The sequence below is a fragment of the Nothobranchius furzeri genome, chromosome 2 (assembly GCF_043380555.1).
Source record: "Nothobranchius furzeri strain GRZ-AD chromosome 2, NfurGRZ-RIMD1, whole genome shotgun sequence".
Lineage (NCBI taxonomy): Eukaryota > Metazoa > Chordata > Actinopteri > Cyprinodontiformes > Nothobranchiidae > Nothobranchius > Nothobranchius furzeri.
This window is the reverse complement of record NC_091742.1, coordinates 3,083,114-3,102,907: the sequence shown is the minus strand read 5'-3', so window position 1 is coordinate 3,102,907 and position 19,794 is coordinate 3,083,114. Positions and strand designations below refer to the sequence as shown.

The 19,794-nt window shown below is 44.3% G+C and overlaps 2 protein-coding genes across 3 annotated transcripts in view; both read right to left on the bottom strand.

The window, feature by feature from the left end:
* Positions 1 to 918: 918 nt before the first annotated feature.
* Positions 919 to 1,517, bottom strand: LOC107393080 (cocaine- and amphetamine-regulated transcript protein). The gene is made up of 2 exons (XM_070543077.1): positions 1,268 to 1,517; positions 919 to 1,118 (listed from the first exon to the last, which is right to left on the bottom strand). The coding sequence occupies exons 1-2, from the start codon at positions 1,397 to 1,399 to the stop codon at positions 990 to 992; spliced, it is 261 nt and encodes an 86-aa protein (XP_070399178.1). The 5' UTR covers positions 1,400 to 1,517; the 3' UTR covers positions 919 to 989.
* Positions 1,518 to 2,319: 802 nt separating this feature from the next.
* The window catches only part of LOC107372853 (cilia- and flagella-associated protein 46), a 68,881-nt gene continuing 51,406 nt past the window's right edge, over positions 2,320 to 19,794 (bottom strand). For both annotated transcript variants that reach the window (XM_054747919.2, XM_070542761.1), the window contains 19 exons: positions 16,856 to 16,994; positions 16,584 to 16,767; positions 15,897 to 16,050; positions 12,509 to 12,726; positions 12,315 to 12,419; positions 11,595 to 11,726; positions 11,371 to 11,519; positions 11,186 to 11,281; positions 10,751 to 10,814; positions 10,519 to 10,644; positions 10,048 to 10,248; positions 9,850 to 9,962; positions 9,551 to 9,730; positions 9,293 to 9,428; positions 7,262 to 7,459; positions 6,681 to 6,869; positions 5,353 to 5,466; positions 4,611 to 4,681; positions 2,320 to 2,463 (listed from right to left, as the gene is read on the bottom strand). In XM_054747919.2, coding sequence (XP_054603894.2) covers positions 4,628 to 4,681; positions 5,353 to 5,466; positions 6,681 to 6,869; positions 7,262 to 7,459; positions 9,293 to 9,428; positions 9,551 to 9,730; positions 9,850 to 9,962; positions 10,048 to 10,248; positions 10,519 to 10,644; positions 10,751 to 10,814; positions 11,186 to 11,281; positions 11,371 to 11,519; positions 11,595 to 11,726; positions 12,315 to 12,419; positions 12,509 to 12,726; positions 15,897 to 16,050; positions 16,584 to 16,767; positions 16,856 to 16,994 — 2,552 coding nt within the window. In that variant the 3' untranslated portion in view covers positions 2,320 to 2,463; positions 4,611 to 4,627. The remainder of the gene's footprint in view (positions 2,464 to 4,610; positions 4,682 to 5,352; positions 5,467 to 6,680; positions 6,870 to 7,261; positions 7,460 to 9,292; positions 9,429 to 9,550; positions 9,731 to 9,849; positions 9,963 to 10,047; positions 10,249 to 10,518; positions 10,645 to 10,750; positions 10,815 to 11,185; positions 11,282 to 11,370; positions 11,520 to 11,594; positions 11,727 to 12,314; positions 12,420 to 12,508; positions 12,727 to 15,896; positions 16,051 to 16,583; positions 16,768 to 16,855; positions 16,995 to 19,794) is intronic.

Genomic DNA, 19,794 nt, shown 5'->3' with positions numbered 1-19,794 from the left:
ACAATACACCGCAGTATTTTCAAAAAGACAGCAGATCAGAAGCCGGCAGCTACTTCTGGGACAATTTTCAAGTTTAAAATGTTTTATTTTTAGACCCAAATAAGTTATCTATTGTTGGTTAGTTGCTTAGTAGTTGCCGCTTCGGTGGCTAGCGGGTAGTAACTAGCTTATGTTTTTACACCATGGAAGCCGCAGTCACGTGATGCAAGTCAGTTCCATTTATCCATTTTCTTTGACCAAGGAAGGACAGTGTCCTTGTAAGCAAGGTGCCTGGCCTCGCAAGACATCGCCTTGCAAAGCAAGGCGCCTTGATATTAAGAAACACCCTAAGTCTCTGGGCGACGCCATATTGGATGCCATGTTTCTTTCTACAGGAGCCCATGAGGACATAATGCATGACTAACTTGTGACAAATGGTTACAAAACATTCACCATTAATAAAAAAAAAAAAACAGTAAAAACGGTGAGAAACGCTGGCAGCGAAGGCCGTTAGCAATCAGGAAACGGCTGGCAGTGAATGAGTTAAAAAGCAAGTCATCCCCTACCAGAGTATTACTCCACTCCCACTTCCTGTTTGAAAAATGCAACAAATACTGTTGCCTAGCTGACTGAGAGGGCGGAGCCGCTAACAAATACACACTCAAGACATTGTGACATCATAATGTACCTCTTAGCCAATAGCGATGGCAGATTTAAATTCAAATGCAGTGCTGAGTTTTTGCCTGACAACGGTGCATCGCTGACAGTTTTGGCAGAATATTTAAATTTTAACTAAGATGCATTAAAGTGCCAAATTTTTGACTACACGTGTCTGCAGCACGATCAGACACACATTTACTTAGTTATCAGCAAAAAAATGTTTATTTGGAACACACACACACACACGCATGTACACACACACACGTACACGCACACACACACACACACACACACACACACACACACACACACACACACACACACATTTGTTGTACAGCAGTCTGAGGTGTTCAGGTGAAGACTGAAAACTCAAACGGACGCGTGTCCATGCTTAAAGGTGGAAGCCGGCCGAGCTTCTTCTCAGACGACGGCAGCTGTTTGTTCCTCAGCTTCTCTAGAACTTCCTGCAGAGCTTCTATCTGAGAACAGAGAGTCAGGCGTAAGGAGCTGCTGGAGGGTCTCAGATACGGAATCCATGGTTCACCAGAACATCAGACATGGAGATGTTTCCCCTTCAGGATGAAAAGATTTAGATTCATCTTCATCACCTGACCTTCAACCGACTCACCAGCTCCTTCTCTTCTTTGGTCTTGATGACTTCAAATTCCAGCGATCGCTCCTCGATCAGCTCGTTGCAGCTCCCCAAAGCCATCAACAGCCAACATGAGGCGCTGAGGAGCAGCATCCTGCGTGGGACCATGGTGCTGACGAATGCTGAGGAACCTGGGACCTGTACCTGCCTGTCGGACACTGATGCTCGGCCAAAGCCCGGCTGGTTTATACTGTTTGGAGATCTGAGGTCACTCTGACAATATTTACCCTGAGGAGAAGGCAATCAGACGGCCGACTTCCAAGGTCAGATGAGGGAAGAACTTATGCTCCCTCAAACAAGATGGTGGCGTGACACACCTGCCCTCCGGGATGTGGATGAGAGCAGCTGTGACTCACAGTCTCTCGTAACGACCCGTTTATTTCCATCAGGTGTGAGGAACATCTGCTATGGCTCAGGTTTAGCGTTCTCCCGTCTGAGCCTCGATATTAAAGGCCACTTAATTAATTATGGATTTCTGGTTAATTTCTTTCGTCCAAATGTAAAACATCCCTACAGAATGGAGGGGCGGAGTCAAGCAGATGGACCCACCTCTTAAATCCAGATGGATGAAAATTTGTGGAGCGCTGCAGAACTTGTGCTCAGAGAACATCGGAAGCCTAGACTGGTCCGGTACTCATTCCATCCTTTAAGCTCCTCCCTCTGTGGACATGTCCCTTCAGGAGTCTCCACAGCCAATCACCTGTTTCCATTTAGTCCTGCCTTCTCCATCCACTATTCTCACAACAACTCATGTCCTCTTTCACCACATCCATACATCTCTATGCTGGTCCTTCTCAGTCTCCTTCTACCAATGTCATCATTGTCTCTCCCCTGGACATGTCCAAACCATTTCAGTCTGTCCTCTGACTTTATGTTCACAACAGAGCCTTGAGAGTAAAAACAGTAAAACCAAGTCTTTTATTAACAAAACGACTTTTCTCTGAAATGTTTGTTTGCTGTCGCAGCACTCAGACAATCTCTCTGAGACAAACTTTAAATTACAAACTGTAAACAAAATTCTCCTGAACTTGAATACCAAGAACTTTTATTAACCTCAAACTAAACATGAATCTTTCTTAAAATAAAATCGTTTACGTGAACAAAATCATGCAAATTCACTCCAAATGACAAAAACACCAAACCAGAAAACATCTCTTGGCTGCATCCCAAACCTAAAAGAGAAAGAAAAAATAAAGTATTAATCACGAATGTCTAATTCCGGATTTCAGACCTTTTATCTAAATCATTTCTACTTGCTATTAGTTGTGTTAGTCCCTGAACAAGCTCGTAGTTTATTCTGTTCTCTCCAAGGTCAGAGTTCCAGACCAAAGGTCCGGACAGAACAGAACCATCGTGTTTCACCCCAGATTTCCACCGGCCATGAAAGCGGTCGCGTAACGCAATAGTGGCGTTCTATTCGTAAGCTCATTCCCAACCGGGATCAATTCTGACTCCAAATGGGACTGAAAGTGTTCCACACAGCTGATCTCTACATTGGCTACCTGTTAAATTCAGAATAGATTTTAAGATCCTCCTTCTCACATATAAAGCTCTTAATAATCAAGCTCCATCATACATCAGTGATCTGATTGTTCCACACGTTCCTAACCGAGCACTTCGCTCCCAGACTGCAGGTTTACTGGTGGTTCCCAGAATATCTAAAAACAGGATGGGAGGCAGATCTTTTAGCTATCAGGCTCCTCTCTTGTGGAACCAGTTCCCAGCTTTAGTCCGTGAGGCAGACACCTTGTCTACTTTTAAGACTAGGCTTAAAACATTTTTATTTGATAGGGCCTATGGTTAAAATCTGATGTTAGCCTAAATCTGGACAAGTGGGGGATTACAGGGAGGTGGAGTGTACAGTCGGTAAAGACGGCTCTCCCTTGCCCTGACTCCAACATGCCTCCATCTATAAGGCTAGGTTATCGTGAGTTATCTCTGTAGTTATGCTGCTATAGGCTTAGACTGTTGGAGGATACATTGACCACTTTTCACACTCTACTACTTTCTTCTACAATCCAACTGTATTATGTCCTGCCATTTCAGCTGTTAACTTTTTTTTTATCTAAGTGTTTTTCTCCCCAGAAGAAGCTACAATGATGTTCTGCTGAGCTGTGGTGGCCTCATGGAGGGGGCCATCTGCTAGCACACTGCTGCTAACCACTTAAACATTCTCCCTCTCCTGATAATAACTTTTTACTCTCTTTGACATTGAATGTACTACGACTAGTTTACACCTTTAATTATAGATTCACTAGGATAAATACAATAAAGTTTATCTCTCACCAAATAGAATTTTTACTAAGACATCACAATGTAACCATAGAAACATTACTTGGTGTGTGTGTGTGTGTGTGCTTATACTGAGCCAGGATCCTCTGAGGGTTTCTTCCTGTTAAAAGGGAGTTTTCCTCCCCACTGTCGCTGCATGCTTGCTTAGTATGAGGATTGCTGTAAAGACTCCGACACTAGTCAGTGACTCGATGCAACCTGCTGGGTTCCTTATAAAGGAAACTTTTTTCCGATTGGCTTAATGAACTGACCTGTTTACGTGAAGGTCCTTGAGATGACTCTGGTCGTGATTTGGCGCGTCATAAATAAACTTGAATTGAATCCCGTGACATCATGAAATCACGGAGGAATTGCAACACCACACGTGATTTCAGACGTTCAAACACAATAACACACAAGAAGACAGCTGCATGCAAGAAATGTCTGTGGGTTATTTTGTGTTCTGTTTACATGGGTTACAGAAATGATGTACAGCACGTGACCTTTATTTTGAAAGTTTCCGGATGATCTACGCTGCTTTTCAATTCAATAATACTTTATTAATCACAGAGGGAAATTAGAGACTGTGTTTGACTTCCTGTCTGCCTCAATCTAAACAGCCGAGTTTGACGTGTTTTGGAGGTGTAGCGTGTCAAAAACAGACTCGAAACGTAATGATAGCATGCCCTCATTTCTGGGGCGTGTCCAAAATGTCACATTGCTGCCGGTGGAACGGAACTTATCCACTATAACGGCGGATAATTGCCACGTAGTACGTTTCGCCACGCTTTGATGTGCAGTGGAAAGAAGGGGTCAGCTCTTTAACTGGTGAGTCGAGTCTTTTAGGGTGTTGAGTTTAAACCAAGTCCTGGTAAGTCGGCCATGCTGAAGTTCTACTGATAACACAATTCAACCAGAAGACATCATGTGATTGTTTTAGGAACAACACAACTAGAACGTGAGACATCGGAGGAAAGTCGCTGAGCTCATGCAACAGTCAGGTCAGTGTCGGGTGTCAGTGAGCCACATGTCAACAGTTTGTACTTACGGGGTCCAGACACGCGTTCAGCGTGGATTTTTAGCATCGTCTTTGGAAGAAGACTTGAACTGCTCATGAGTCTGAAACATATAATCAGACTTATTATTAATAATAATTTTTACCCACAAAATGTTAAACTCACATCTAACACTCATAGTGGTAAATGGAGTTCACCTTTATATCTATCTATCTATCTATCTATCTATCTATCTATCTATCTATCTATCTATCTATCTATCTATCTATCTATCTATCTATCTATCTATCTGAAACATATATATATATATATATATATATATATATATATATATACATATACAAACACAAATATATATGTGTGTGTGTGTATATATGTGTGTATTGACCCTTTGCACGTGATGTCACGCCACTCATGTGACTGCTCCATTCACTTTTATATCTATATATATATGTACATAAATATATATATCTATATCTACATATATATATATATATAAATATAAATATATATATATATATAGCAGGTGGAAGTTCTTCTGTGTCATCATTAATCTTAGCTTAGATATTAACACAATCTATTGTTCCTCTATGAAAAAAACATCACACACCAAGTCTGATGGATCCATCAGAGCTCAGCTGCAATACGAGAACTACACAGAATGCCAAGAGTTTTCTGAGAAATGGAATTGAGATGCAAGGAGGACCTCAAAATGGAGATCCCAGATTAGAGCCGAGTCAGGAGTGATGAGGTCAACTGTCAGGAGGTATGTACCTGCAGAAAAGCACTTGTAGCAGAGGCCAAACTCGGTTTATCTTCGCTTGAATCGCTGGCTTTCTCGGAATTCTGCTCTGCTGTGGGAAAGCCACCAGAACCCGAACAGGATTGCTGAAAAAAGAATAAGGTGTCAGAGGTCTAATGAGCTTTGAAAGAAAAGCATCTGGACTTCTTTGAGTTGCTTGAAGACGTTTCACCTCTCATCCGAGAGGCTTCTTCAGTTCTAAGGTCAAATGGTGGAGAGTCCCAGATTTAAACCCAGTGTGAGTTTCCCCCCGAAGAGGGAACAAAAGACCCCCTGATGATCTTCTACATAAACACATGAGCCAAGGTGTGAGGGTGGGTGTGGGTCCTATTCAGCCAGAGTTTCGGGTGAGCTCATTGTAAAACCTGGCCCCACCCTATCATGTGAATTCCTGAGGTCAGATGGCCCAGGATATGCGTGGGCGTTGAGGCATCTGGGAAGGGATCTCAAAACTGGATTATAGATGGCAGACAGTTGGTGTCGTAAACCACCGCCTCTGTTCAAAGATGGTTGCTCACAGTGGACATAAATGGCTTCCTTTACTCCTCTTTCAAACCATCTGTCCTCTCTGTCCAAAATGTGAACATTGGCATCCTCGAAAGAGTGGCCTTTGTCCTGTAGATGCAAATGAAGCATCTTCTGTCAGAGGCGTTCGAGTTTACTACAGTACAAACTCTGTCTTCATTCTAAGCTGACAGAATGTAGATCGCCATGACAACAACCAGTCTGTAAACACACAGCAGCCCTGTCACTGGGCAGCAGCAGCTCAGGAGTTAGAGCGGGTTGTCCAGTAACCCTAACCGGGTGTTGGGATCCATCCCAGCTCCTAGCAGAGAATGCTGCTGTTGTGTCCTTGAGCAAGACACTTAACCCACCTAGCCTGCTGGTGGTGTTCGGAGGGACAGGCCTCGCCTCTGTCAGCCGTGGCTACATCATAGCTCATCCCTAGCAGTGTGAATGACTGTGTTGTGAAGCGCCTTGGGAGGTTCTAGAACACTATAGAAAAACCGGCCATTTGGAGCAAAGCTGGAACAGTCATCCAGGTCACACATCAGAATGATCTAGCTCTGGCCCTCTGGAGGTGGGTGGTCCAGCAGCACATCTCAGCTCTGAGCTCTCAGCTACAGTTTCATCCCACTCTTCAAAAACCTGTAAAGCACCTTTAAACAGGCAGCTGTGTGGAGCATACAGGTGTGTGCTAACACACCATCAGAGAGGAGAGAGACGGCAGCTGGGAGTTGAACCTTTGACCTTCTTGCTGTGCCAAGCTTTGTGATGCTTTAATACTAGTGGTGCGTACCGGCGTTCTTCTGTCCCAGAGGGCCTTCACACACGTGGGCTCCTCCTGCACCGCCAGCAGTCTCTGGAGCTTTCCCATCAGGCTCAGGCAGCGAGCCGTGATCTCCACGTTGTCCGACGGCTGAACGCTGACTGCGGCCAGCTGGCTCTGAGCCACCTGCTCCGAGGTTCTGACAGCTCTCACCCATTCCTGGAGAAGACAGCAGTTAATTAAACCAAACCAGGAAGCGGTTCATTAATGTGACAGGGAAGAGTTGGGATACTAAATCTTAAGTCGAAATCACGAGTTCTCAGGTCTGGATGGGAATACACTCACTAAAACATAATCACCTCTGGCACAATCCCCTTTTCTCTTTGCTGTTGTAAATAGCATCCAGCTAGGAGGCTCAGACTCCATCACGGTAAACACATTAGGCTGAAATGCCACGTGAGACTGGCGGTTCAGAGAACTTCTAATCTAAGGGCCAAAGGTCTGAGGTTAGGGTTACCTCCTGAGCTACCCCAACCCTAACCCTGCGTCTGGAGCCTTAACCAGATCCAGCATGACCAAACTCAGGTGCTAGTGTTGGTTTGCTGTCTCACCTGCTCTGTGGAGTTGGGCTCAGGTGTGCTGCGAGTAAACTCCTGCAGTGCCACTTCAGCAGGGGTTATCTTCGCACGAGCCAAAGCTTGGCACATCTCCTCTTCACAATGCTCCTCCAGCATGTCCAGAGAAAACTCTGCCAGGCACAACCGCAGGTGCTGAAGCCTCCTATCAGCTGGCAGCGAAAGGTCGTGACCCTGAGAAGGACAACAACATGAACAAATGCACACCTGAATAAAACCTCACTGCCATTAGACGGGGAACCAATAACAATTATGGATGTGAAACCAGGGTATCTGCAGGTTTAAGGGAGCCAAATTTAAGACTTTTTAAGACCTTTTTTAAGGCCACTTTGACCAAATTTAAGCTATTTTTTAAATTAAATGTAAGCTATAATTTCCAGCTATTGCCTGGAACCGGTGCTAACCACGTCGTGAACGTGGGATTAGCCATCCAGTTACCATTAATGTTGCACTTCCCCATGGCGCAAACTCCCACTAGCGTGCTCATCCAAAAATAGCCCCCTCAACCAACCGAATGTGTACGGTTCCGCTTACGCCAATATCATACATAAAAAATGCTGAACTAACTAGAAATTCACGAAAATTTTATAGAAATAAAAGAATCTTGTTTATTGGGCCTTTGGTCATTTAAGACCTTTGGAAATTATTTAAGGATTATTTGTCATTTTTAAGGATTTTTAAGGCCTTAAATTTGGAAAAGCAAATTTAAGACTTTTTAAGACTTTTTAAGGACCTGCAGATACCCTGGAAACATCCCACTGATGAATGCCCACCACAGCCGGTAATTACAGCTATTTGTTTTAGAGACTCCCTCTGTGTGTACAGGGCGGTCAGTAAACGCTGGGAGGAGGGATGCCAGAGCGTTCCTTAGACTAGGCTGCAGCGCCATCTGCTGAAAGCACACGGCATGAATCCGGCTCGCAGCCTCAGTGGCACAGAGAGATCTGGAGCCAGTGTGAGATCTTCCTGCTGGTCTAAAGCAGACATGTGAAAATGTCTGGTGATTTTTCATATCTCTGAAAGAGCTCACATGACACATTAGCTCAAATTCTGCTCATGAACTATTTATTTCCACCCCGGCTCAGCTTTGAAAAACAAATTCAGATACGTCTGCATGAGCGACAGAGTCAGGGCTTCTGGGCCTAACAAAGGCCCTCCTACAGCTGCGTTTGGTTTTCTCCTCCTCACAGCAGCTCAGCAGAGTTGTGAGGTAACACCCTGATCCAGTCCTTCAGACTCCACTGAAGCTCTAGCGCTGGAAGCTACCAGATGATCTACATCCTGCACAATAACAGGAAATGGTCTGATTGTGGGAGAAAACTGAACCATGCAGGAGTCGAACATTTGAACATGCTGGTGTGGCAGGAGTGAGTTAAAACCTTCACCTGGGTGGCAAAGGTATCACGCCCTTTCTTTCAATGTGAGATCAGCTTCATCACCATATGTTCACTAATTAGTGACTGAACAAAGCAACAACACTAATAATGTTAGCCCAAAAACAAGCTGAAACAACAACAGTCTGGTGTTATGAGCAGGAAGGATCTCCTCTAGTGGTTTTATGCACATCAGTGTTAAATACAAAATGATATTCATGCTAGCTTCTGCTAATGATAGCATTGCTCTTCAGAACACGAACTATGACACATTTGACACCTTAAGTCCACAAACTTAACTGATTTTCAGAGACAGACCAACCCAAGCAGCACACAATCCAGTCTCTAGACGTGCAATGCTGGTAGAGGCGTGCCCCAGAAGACCTGTAGCTGTAGCTGTGGTGAAAGGTGTTGACGCAGGGCAACATTTAGAAAACCATGACTCAGTTTCAACACGAGTAAAATCCAAGGCTAGTGAATACTTTTACCAGATGCTGGAATGAACCTACTCATGGTGTCAACCACAAACTCACTATTTAGTCACAATTTTTCTTTCAGAGGCAAAACTCTCCTACGGAGATGGAATAAATGCGTCCCTGTTGGGAAACCATCATCTCCTGATGGAGGGAGTTACCTCCTCGAGAGGGAGCAGCCTCCGAGCTTCTGACGCCACGCGCTCCTGCAGCGTGACTGCTAGCTGCATGTGGGAAAAGCCTTGGAGCAGGAAACGGCGTTTCTGCTCTTGGTGAGTAAAACAGGAGGCTAGAAGCCTGTAAAGGAAAAAAGAACAAGCTTTAGTCAGGAGTGACCACAGAGCAGGAGATCTTTAGATGGTCCACCATCACAGAGCATAACTTTAAAATAAAAAAGGTAAAGCAGGTGCGAGGCTGACCCGAGGCCATGGGAACACTCCTGATGTGCCTCTGCTGCCTGGCTGTGGAGGCTGAGTTTGGTGAAACCACCGGCTGACTCTTCAAGTGTTTGACAGGCAGCAGTTAGCCTCTGGACCGCGTCAGCGCCCAGCGTCTCTGCAGCTTTAGCTCTGACGGCACGGATGTCTTCCACAGCACCTCTGAGATACAGAAGAGGGTCAGGTTTCCACCAAGACCTTCTTACTTTTGATCAGGGGTCAGCTGGGGTCAGATATGTCATTAATGTGTTTCAAATCAACCCAGACACAGAAAAACAAACCTTTTATTTAATGAGGTGATCATGAACTCCAGATCTTGGATTCTGTTATCTCCCTGCCCTCCAACCAGATAAGTCTCCAAAGCCTCACGGCATCCTTTTATAATAGCATCCACCTAAAACCCCCAAATCAAACAGACAGACACCTTCATGAGGAGCGTGTCCTCTACAAACACATGGAGCTGCATTCTTGGTCATCACCTTGGTCTGGGAATCGTGGTCTATACAGCCCACTGTTGCTGAGACCCTCATGAGGGTGAGGCGATACCAGAATTGAGCGTTCCCACCACGGGACTGAGCTTCATCCAACAGGTTGAGAGCCAGCTGGTGGTTCTGCCCCTTGCAGGCCAGAGCTGCAAGGCCTAGCAAACTTCTAGATGCAGTGACCGTGTCTCCAAATTCCTGAACATGAAGGACCATAAAGTCTGCTGATCATGGCAAAAGCTGGAGGGAGTTTCACCCCTAAGTCATTAATAACCAGATTTTTATTTGTAGCAGCAGGAAGCAGCTTGATGCGCTGCTGGGTTAGATGACTTGTTTGAATATTTAATATTTCTGGGAAGGACAGGAACAGCTCTGAAAGGTTCTGTTGGCTTTTAGAGGGACACAAATAAATATTTATACATTCAAAATTCCTGCTTAGGGTTAAACAGCCTGATAGCTGGGACTCACTAATGCCGCCTGCAGGGCCTCAGCTAGATGCTGTCTGGCTGACTGATGCAGGCCCAAGCTGAGACAAAGCTCCGCCTTCTCCACCCAGTGACCCCAAACACACGCATCTTTCCTTAGATCAGCGTTCTGGAAACACACACTTGGAATGTTACATGTGTCACACGCCTACAGCTGATTACTGAGTGTTGTCACAGTTGGAATCGTGATATGTGATGAACGAGAGGCAGCTTACCATGTTCAAACCTTTGTAAAGGCTGCTCCACGTCTCTCTCAAGAGAAGTTGGGCTCTGAAGTGCCTGCAGGAAGTCATGGGAGACGAGCACACGTTAAACTATGACCTGATACAGGAGGTTTCTCTTGGATTCACGTGCTGAAGAGTTGTTTTATGCTCTCGTTACTAAAGAAAGAATACATCTTTTTGTTTTTGTAAAAACTGTGATACTTTGTGTTCACAAAAGCTTCCCCTCCTTCACAGTTAAACTAAAGGTGCACAGGTGATGCTGAGTGATGCAGCTGCAGCTCAGATGACTCATGTCTGTGTCTGAATGTGGAACCATGTTCGTGAGATGAGCTCCTCTGGGTTTTTATGCAGCAGGTATTTGATGATAATTCTACCAGAGGCTACCTGTAGCTCATAAACAAATGACCACCAGCTGAGTTCACCAACATTTGTTCTTCTTCTTGGATTCTGCTCAGATCCAGAAGCTTCTCCTTGTAGGGTGAAGATGAGTCCAACCCCAGCTGAAGACACGTCCTCACAATCCTGATCAGACAGAAAACAGAAGGAATAGCATCAAAACGACTGCTTACTGAAGGGTTTAGCTACTGAAATGCATAAAACTCTTTTCTGACTTGAGTCTGTAAATATCTGAGAGGCTCCTTCTCTCCAGAATGTCGTGAGCGATGGTCTCAGCCAGGTGCAGTACGGGTAAGGTCAGATGGTGGAGTGAGAGAGCGAGCAGCTCTTCCTCCAGCAGGGTCAAATAAAACAGGCTTTGAGTCTGGAGATAAACAAACATGGAACGTCTGCAAACGTAGATAAACACAGAGTATGGTGCTTTGGGGTTATCACACACCTGCTTGCTGATGCTGTTGCTGGTTCTGAATGCCTGCCTGACTGGGTCGGGGCAGACATACTGAGTCCAGTCCTTTACGGTGGAAGGAAAAGTCTGATCCAACACAGCAGCTTTATCTTCTGCAGGGGTCAACTGGGGTCAGGACACAAGTGTTGGTCTTTGTTCAGCATAACTCAAGATAATGTAGCTAATCTCAAGATTAACGTTGGAGCAACTTGCTCACGGGTCAGGTCAGAATGACTTTGGCTTTATGGGTTAATGCTCCATTTTTCACGAGTCCTGGATGAACAGCAGCTATTCAAAATGAAGGAATCAGGAAGTGATTCCTGTATATGTAAATGAAAGATGTTTTATCAGGTACAGTGCTCATTAGGCTCTAAGGTCAGGTTCACGATGAAAGCAGACGCTAGGCTCTGATTGGTCGACCGCCCACAGCCTGCTGCCCACCCAATGAGGGACAAGGCTCGACTGTTTCTGTCCTTGGTGACAGATGTTGGACTCTAAACATCTGGACATGCATTCCATTCCTGCACATGCCAGTTAGTCTGCTGCTCCTGAGCCAAACACCTTCAGAATGGAATGCAGCCATCGTTACTTCTCCTGTTTTTCCAACACTAGTGCCTGCAGCGATGTTATATTTTCACCAGATCTATGAGTAAAGTAAAAATGGGTCTTCTTGCTGGTGCTCCATGTTCCTAACAGGTGAGCTGTGGGACTTACATTTTTCACTTTCTTCTTCTTGGATCTTGTATCAGAAACAGGAGTCTGAGGTGGCCGACTCTTTGCCATCTCATCAGAAACGGGACAAGCCGCTGAGGTCAAGACCTGCAGAGAGAAAACACCCACTCTACACATGCTTACATTTCAGGACAAAGGAGTGAGCCTCTAAAATCCCCGTGGTGGCCACGCAGTACCTGCCATATTTGGAGGATGAAGGTGTGTGCCCTGAGCAGGTTGAGCTGATGCTCCTGTGAGGACTTGTCTGAATTAACAGCGAGGAGAACGTGGGCTTGGACCAAGAGGTTGAGGCGACACACCTCCTTCAGACCAGACACACTCCGTGTGAAAGAGCCGTGACCTCCTAGCAAAGACGCATGTTTTTCTGTGGGTAAACTCGTTTCGGCCACACTTCCTAGAAAGGAAAGACGACAAAATAACAGTTTAGACATTTTATTGAGTAATAGCCTTGTTAATCTTCAGGATTTCCCCGATATAAATCGTTGGCTGTTGGAATAAAACATTTCAGTTAAATATTTCATATCCTCCTGAGACCCACGTTAGTAACTGGTGCAATGAAAAATAAAAAACAATGACAGGTTTCCTATTGTAGCGTACCGAAAGGCCAAGTATTTACATCAATAATGACCAAAAATTAAATTTTAATTTCCAGACACAAACTGTGTCACACATCCAGGGACGCATTACATCAGGCTGGCCTCCTAGCAAGAAAAGCTAGGATCTACGAGCTTGCAACCAAATAAGGGAGACATAAGTGCTTTCCTTATCTTTGCGAGAAGACAAGACTTCTGCACTTTCACTCTGGATGAAGTTCATCTTCCTCGAATTACAAATGACTTTACAACTTTATAGGTGGATATGATCAAATGTGTTGAATGACCAAGATGTTTAAATCCAAAGTGTACCATACCAACTTTATTTATTAAGCACATTTAAAAACGGCATGGCAGCCGACCAAAGTGCTGTACAGAATAAAAGTAAAAACACAATATAAAACAATACGCAGTCAACAATAAAATACACAGCAAGGCAGATAATCACGGTCAATAAAAAGGCACATAGTAAAATAAAAGTCAGGGATTTAAAAATGCCTGGTCGTAAAAGTGAGCCTTAAGTAGCGACTTGAACCGGAGGAGGGATGGTGCCAGCCTCACTGAAAGAGGAAGAGCATTCCAGAGTGTCGGAGCAGCGTAGACAAAAGCACGCTGCCCCCGCGTTTTGTATTTCATTGTTGGAACTCGAAGCAGCAGGCAATCAGCAGACGTCAACGCCCGGTTTGGCACATAACGAGTGACAAGATCCGACAGGTAATCCGGAGCCAGACCAGTTCAGGGCCTTAAAAACAAAAGTCAGGATTTTAAACTTGACTCTGAAGTTTATGGGTAGCCAGTGGAGCCGCACCAGTGCAGGTGCGATATGGTCTCTTCTAGGGGTGTTAGTTAAAAACCTGGCTGCCGCGTTTTGTACGACCTGAAGCCTGTTAAGAGCGGAGGCAGGTAAACCAATTAAAAAGGAATTTGCATAATCCAGTTGGGAGATGATAAAAGCATGAATTACAGATTCCAGGTGCGCTCGTTTCAGGATCGGTTTTAAGCGAACTAGTCTGCGCAGCTGGTAAAAACACGATCTGACCACTGCGTTAATCTGAGGGCCCATGGAAAAGTGTGTATCCAGTTTCACCCCCAGGTTGGTAACACACTGCTTGAGGTCATATGGGAGAGTGTCCAAATCGGAAGATAAGTGCGTGGTTTTGTTAGGGGTCATCAGGAGTGCCTCAGACTTAGAATTATTTAGCTTAAAGGTGCAGTATGTAAGAATATAGTGATAATTTTACAGTGAGAAAATCCCAAAAGAGTCTGATGTTTCAGTCATTTAGGAAGGAAGGTTCTACTGTATGTTTCATACCCAGCTGGCTGCCGGATTATCAGTTATTCCAATATTTCCCTTACATAGGCGTAGCCGTGGCGGCCTGCCACGGCTGAAATACCAGCGCCACGCCTACAAGATCCCGTTTTATAGATTTAAAAAAATATTTTTTTTTGCGCCGTTTCCCGAAGAAGCAGCGGGAACTACTCTGTTGATGCTTGTGATCACAGCCGGCAGGCAGCAAGGAGGAAGAGGCAGGGCAGGGTGGTTACAGCAAGGGATGAGCCGGATACTCATTTCAGACTAGTATCCGGTACGGATAAAGCATTTTTGACAAATATGAGCATGAAACGAGTAAAACTCGTAAATATCTGTAATCGTGCTGAAGGAAAATCCTCATTGGGTAACTGACTGTCTTCACGTTCTGTGATTGGCCAGTCAAATAGAGCGCCCGCCCCTCCCTACACACAAAACTGCAGCCGGGAGCTCTGTCCGTCCGGCCCATCCACACACACACACACACACACACACACACACACACACACACACACACACACACACACACACACACACACACACACACACACACACACACACACACACACACACACACCTCAATCAACATTGTTTTGTTTAACTGTGTGTGGGAAAAATTCCAACAACGTTAGGAAAAAATCAGTTTAATCAAATTAAAATAAAATGGTTCTAGTATTTCCTAGTTCCTGCTGCATGAGTTCAGATGTATTAATTCATGCACTTAAATAATAATGTTCTGATTTTACTGAAACACTTGTTCTGTAATACTTCCTTTACTATTGTCATCAAAAATGTTTAATCTCAATTCTGAGGCTGCTCTGTAAAGTTTTCAAATAAACAATACACATATCAACTTCTGATCAATCCATATCAATTTCAAATTTAAAATAATGTATTGATGTAAACAACACCCACTCTTTTCCAAATAATAAATAAGAGGTGCATTCATCTGTGTGTCTCCTTTGATCCACATTAGTGATATTTTCAGCACCAGAACAATGAAGCAAAGAAACATATTCCTGAGTTTATGTCAGTAATTTTATTTATTAGGTGCATCTGACCTGTTCTATTCTTCTCTGAAATGAGATCGAATCAGTGCTTCTATGGGTTGTCTTCTCTCTGCACTAGAAACATGTACTTTACTATAATGTTCACTGTAATGCATCTTGATGTTCTTAACAAATAAATTAAATCAAAGATATTGGTCAATAATGCCAAATATGTATATTTGTGTTTCAGTCATTTTCATACTGGCTTAAAAATACTTCATTAAGTCTACTAAGCAGGGGTGTAGAAGGTGTTTAACAGGGCCAGCCCAGTAATGATCTTGGGCCAAAATAAAGGGGGCAGAAAGTCAAATAAAGGGGGGCAGAAGGAGATGTTTTTCCAGATGCCAAGACAAATTAAATGCCAACCCCCCAGCAACCTGTGTCACTGAGAGTTTAAAACAAAAATTATTCTTGTGCAAATATTGGTGTATTCACTTTTAACACTAGTTATTAAAATGCAGCAGTTGCTGGATTGGTGCAGTTCAATGTGGAGTGCATCAAATAAAACATAAAGGTGAGACATGTCATCCCCCCCCCCCCCCCCCCCCCCCAGATTTGCAAAGGTAACATTAGGCTAATGTTTAAACCAGCTAGGAGATTTGGCCATTCCCACCTGAGTCTGCTGCTTCTGCAGGTTCCTGGGTTAGAAGGATGTCCACAGCACACTGTATCTGCTGCTGGGCTTCTTCTCTGGGGAAGTTGTGAAAGTACAGCCATCGCCCAAATTCTAGCAAAATATCGGCTTTACACCACCAAGTCTCCGTGCTCTGTCGGAGGAAACCAGCAAGTCAAAAAACAAGTCAAAAATCCAACAGCCAAACTAAAGTCAGAGACCTGAGCCTAGGGTCAGGCTTAGGGTTAGGCTAACCCTAACCCTAAGCCTGAGCTCACTACTCAATCACTCCCTCACTAACTCACTACTCAATCACTCCCTCACTCACTAACTCGCTCACTCACTCAGGTCTCAGCAAGCTGCTTTAACTGGTCACATGACTGTGGCGTTAGTCATGTGCCATGGGCGGGGCGTGTGAACAGTGAAGTATTGGTAACGCAGTGATCCTCGTGTTCAATATTCACTGAACTGTTTCATCATCGTCCAATCATGAAAAGCTTCTAACTCAACTAGTAAAGGTTACACGATTGTAAAACACTAGGCCTGTACACACAGCTGTAATGACACACTGCCTCCACACGGTGGTGATAGAGACGTTTTAATATTCCATCTTCTGAGTGAGGAAACAGCGTCAGATGAATTAGACTGATCCAGTGTGTTTAGGCTTTGGTGCAGGTGTAACATTACCGTGAGAGAACTGATGGCTCTCTGGTAGCAGGTCAGCTGTTGGTTGGTGTCTTTGGTCAACAGAACTATCTGGCGCCACACTGACGAACAGCACTCTTCTCCTTCACCTTTTAATGTCTCCATGTCCAGCTCTATGCTTTCTCCCAGTCGTGCTTTCAAAAATATGCGATCTTTGAGTAGAGGCCTGGAAAAAGCCCCTGAGAATCAGAACGGACCCCCTTTCTGCCCTCCTCTGGACCCTTCTTATTGCTGTTTGTTATTGTTTCACTCACAGCTGATGTCTGGTGTGGGGCATGTCTGTAATGGCTCTGTTCAACAACTGCAGGGCACCTCCATAGTCTGCTTCCTCAGTGTGGATGCTGACCAACAATTCATACATGGCTGCTCTCAGTGCTAGGGCCGGGTCATCATCTAAACACACACACACACACACACACACACACACACACACACATTGATAATGGCCCACCATGTTTTAATAATCTATTAACACGATAAAGTCACACTGAAAACAGTCTGACTGATTTGGGAAAGAGCTCTAAACAGTATAAAGCTGTCGTTCTTCTGTAGAAGCTCTGGACCAGACAATATAGTCGAGCACTGGAAACCACATTATAATGCTTTATCTACCTTTATTCACAGTGAACATCACAGAGATAAACAAGAACGAGTGTATTAGTGTTACGGCATCGGAGGCGTGTCAGGCAGTTAAAGAGCTCCCGGACAGTAAATCCTGAGGTCTGCATGGAATACATAGTGAACTTCTTAAACATGCTAACCTTATGCTATCCCCTCTTCTGGCCATCTGTTTGACCCATGGCATTTTGCCGGATGCACTTATATCTGTCATCTTAGACCCAGTTAAAGGAATAGGCAGGTAGAGTGGGAAGCATGGATAATTACAGGTCCATTGCTCTGTAGGCTGAAGGACTTCACCCATTCTACTGATAACCAGTTGGATTTAAACCAAAACAGCACGGATCTATGCGGATTTGATTTAAAAGAAATAATCAGAAAGTTTAAAAGAGGTAACTCCTCTGTGCTACGATGCTTTATTGATGCGTCTAAAGCTTTGATGGAGCCAACCATCTAGAGTGGTTTATTAAAATGCATCATCGAGAGCTACCTAAGTCCATTCTGAGAGGGGTAGGGTTAGGGCCTTCTGCTATGCTCATCAGGACATGCAGGTCAGATGGGGGGGGGTTGCTTCTCTGCTTTTGGTGCTACCAATGGGGTGAAGCAAGGAGGGCTTCTCTCTCCTCTGCTCTTCAGTCTGTATATGGATGAACAGTCAGTGAAGGTAAGTAATGTCAGAACTGGCTGTATGACTGGTTCAACCCGAGTCAATCATCTTATGTTTGATGATGATCTAGTCGTTCTGAGTCCTAGTGTGGGGCTACAGGAACTCCTAAATACTTGTTAGAAATGTGGATTTGACTATAACATCAATTATAATCCTAGCAAGAGTGTGTTCATGACCTGAGAACAAAGGAAGATAAAGGTTTACAGTTTCACCAGTTCACATTGTGAGTTAAAGCTTTGGCTGTGAGTGGTAAATACACATATATGGGGCATTTCATCAATGATGATTTGGCTGCTGATGATGATGATATTAATCGACAATGCTGTAGGATGTATGCACAGGCCAACATGCTAATTCGTAGGTTCAGTGTGTGCTGTAATGTAGTGAAAACAATACTGTTTAAGGTATACTGTACTCAGTTATATACGGCACACCTGTGGTCCAATCAAGTCTTCGGCGACTTAAATTGTTCACGACTTAATGGATGCCTAAGAATTATACTGAAGAGACCTTGTTGGGAAAGTGCGAGCCACTTGTCTGGTTCTATGGGGGTAAATAGATTTCATGTGATGTGGAGGATCCTGATGTATAGACCTCCGGACTTCACGTGACTGTCAGAGAGTAGACGCCATGTTGGCAGGCAACAAAGGTAAACAAAATGAACGGGATCAGCTTGGACTTTGCTCCATCTGAGTTTACTTCACACTTTAAAACCGAAGAAATCGTTTTATGTAGTCAGAAATTAAATAGACTAAACATCTCCGACCCTTACCGTGCCCCTGGGATAATTTTTAAAAACGCCAGAAGCTATTGGAGCGGACCTGGCCAGGGAACGCCTTGGGATTTCCCCGGAGGAGCTGGCCCAAGTGGCTGGGGAGAGGGAAGTCTGGGCCTCTCAACGCTACTGCCCCCACGACCCGACTCCGGATAAGCGGATGACAATGGATGGATGGATGGACAAATAACATAGATTTACATGTAAGTAGTTTAAATAGAGTGCTGTGCTGTTTGAATGTATAAACTGAACGCCAAGAGAAATCACTAGTCTGATTTTTTTTCCCGTGAATAAAATAAATATGTCAAGCAGGAGCGTCTCAGGATCTGTCCGAGATCTGACTCGGTGAGACAGATAATAGCAATCCAAAGTGCTTTTTTTGTGTGATCTGACAACTGATCAACCATTGCTTAAAATGAAATACAGCTTAGCTGGTTAATTGCTGTGACCATAAACCACGTAAACAGCAGCACGCAGAACTCACGAGGCAACGTTTTAGGTGACGTTTACTTGTTGCTATGAGTAATAAGACAGAAAAAGCCACGCCAAAATAAGTTTAGGAAGCCCACTAAGAATCGTAATAAAAGCATTTAAAATAAATACCATACACAGTTGAGGAAGCGTTGGTTTAAGTACCTGATATGAAGCGGTCGCTGCATAAGCAAAAACCTTTACTCTCGGTGTCCCACAGTTTCATTTTAGCCCGGTCACTAGCGCGTTTTATTACAATGATCCAACATTTGCGGCGTTCCGGATCTTGGGGAATCCTGTAGAAGGCTTTTCCCTTATGTTGTCCGCGTCTGTTCTGGCATCCTGGGGCACAACAGGAATCTTCCATATTTCCCGTTTGAGTTTTCTGACAATAACAAATAGTCCAGCTGCGGGCTTCTGCCTACCAAGATGGCGCCGTTTCGATTTGAACTGTTGCATGCCGGGACAAGTGACGTCAACTCCCGGAGCTCTATAGATGTATCTGTCGGCTAAACCAATGTGACATAATCATTAAATGCCTGACTAATGTCGACTGTAGCACCACCTGCTGTTGTAGCTGGTATAGCCATCTGTATTTGTTTTGTTTCTTTTTTATTCTTATTTATTGCTATTGTTGTTGTAGTGAACATTTGGATCCTGAG

Excerpts from the sequence above, each read along its gene's own strand:
- LOC107393080 (XM_070543077.1), bottom strand. The coding sequence starts at position 1,399 with ATGGTCCCACGCAGGATGCTGCTCCTCAGCGCCTCATGTTGGCTGTTG. Across the intron at positions 1,119-1,267 it reads CCAAAGAAGAGAAGGAGCTG|ATAGAAGCTCTGCAGGAAGT; the intron begins GTGAGTCGGTTG and ends CTCTGTTCTCAG.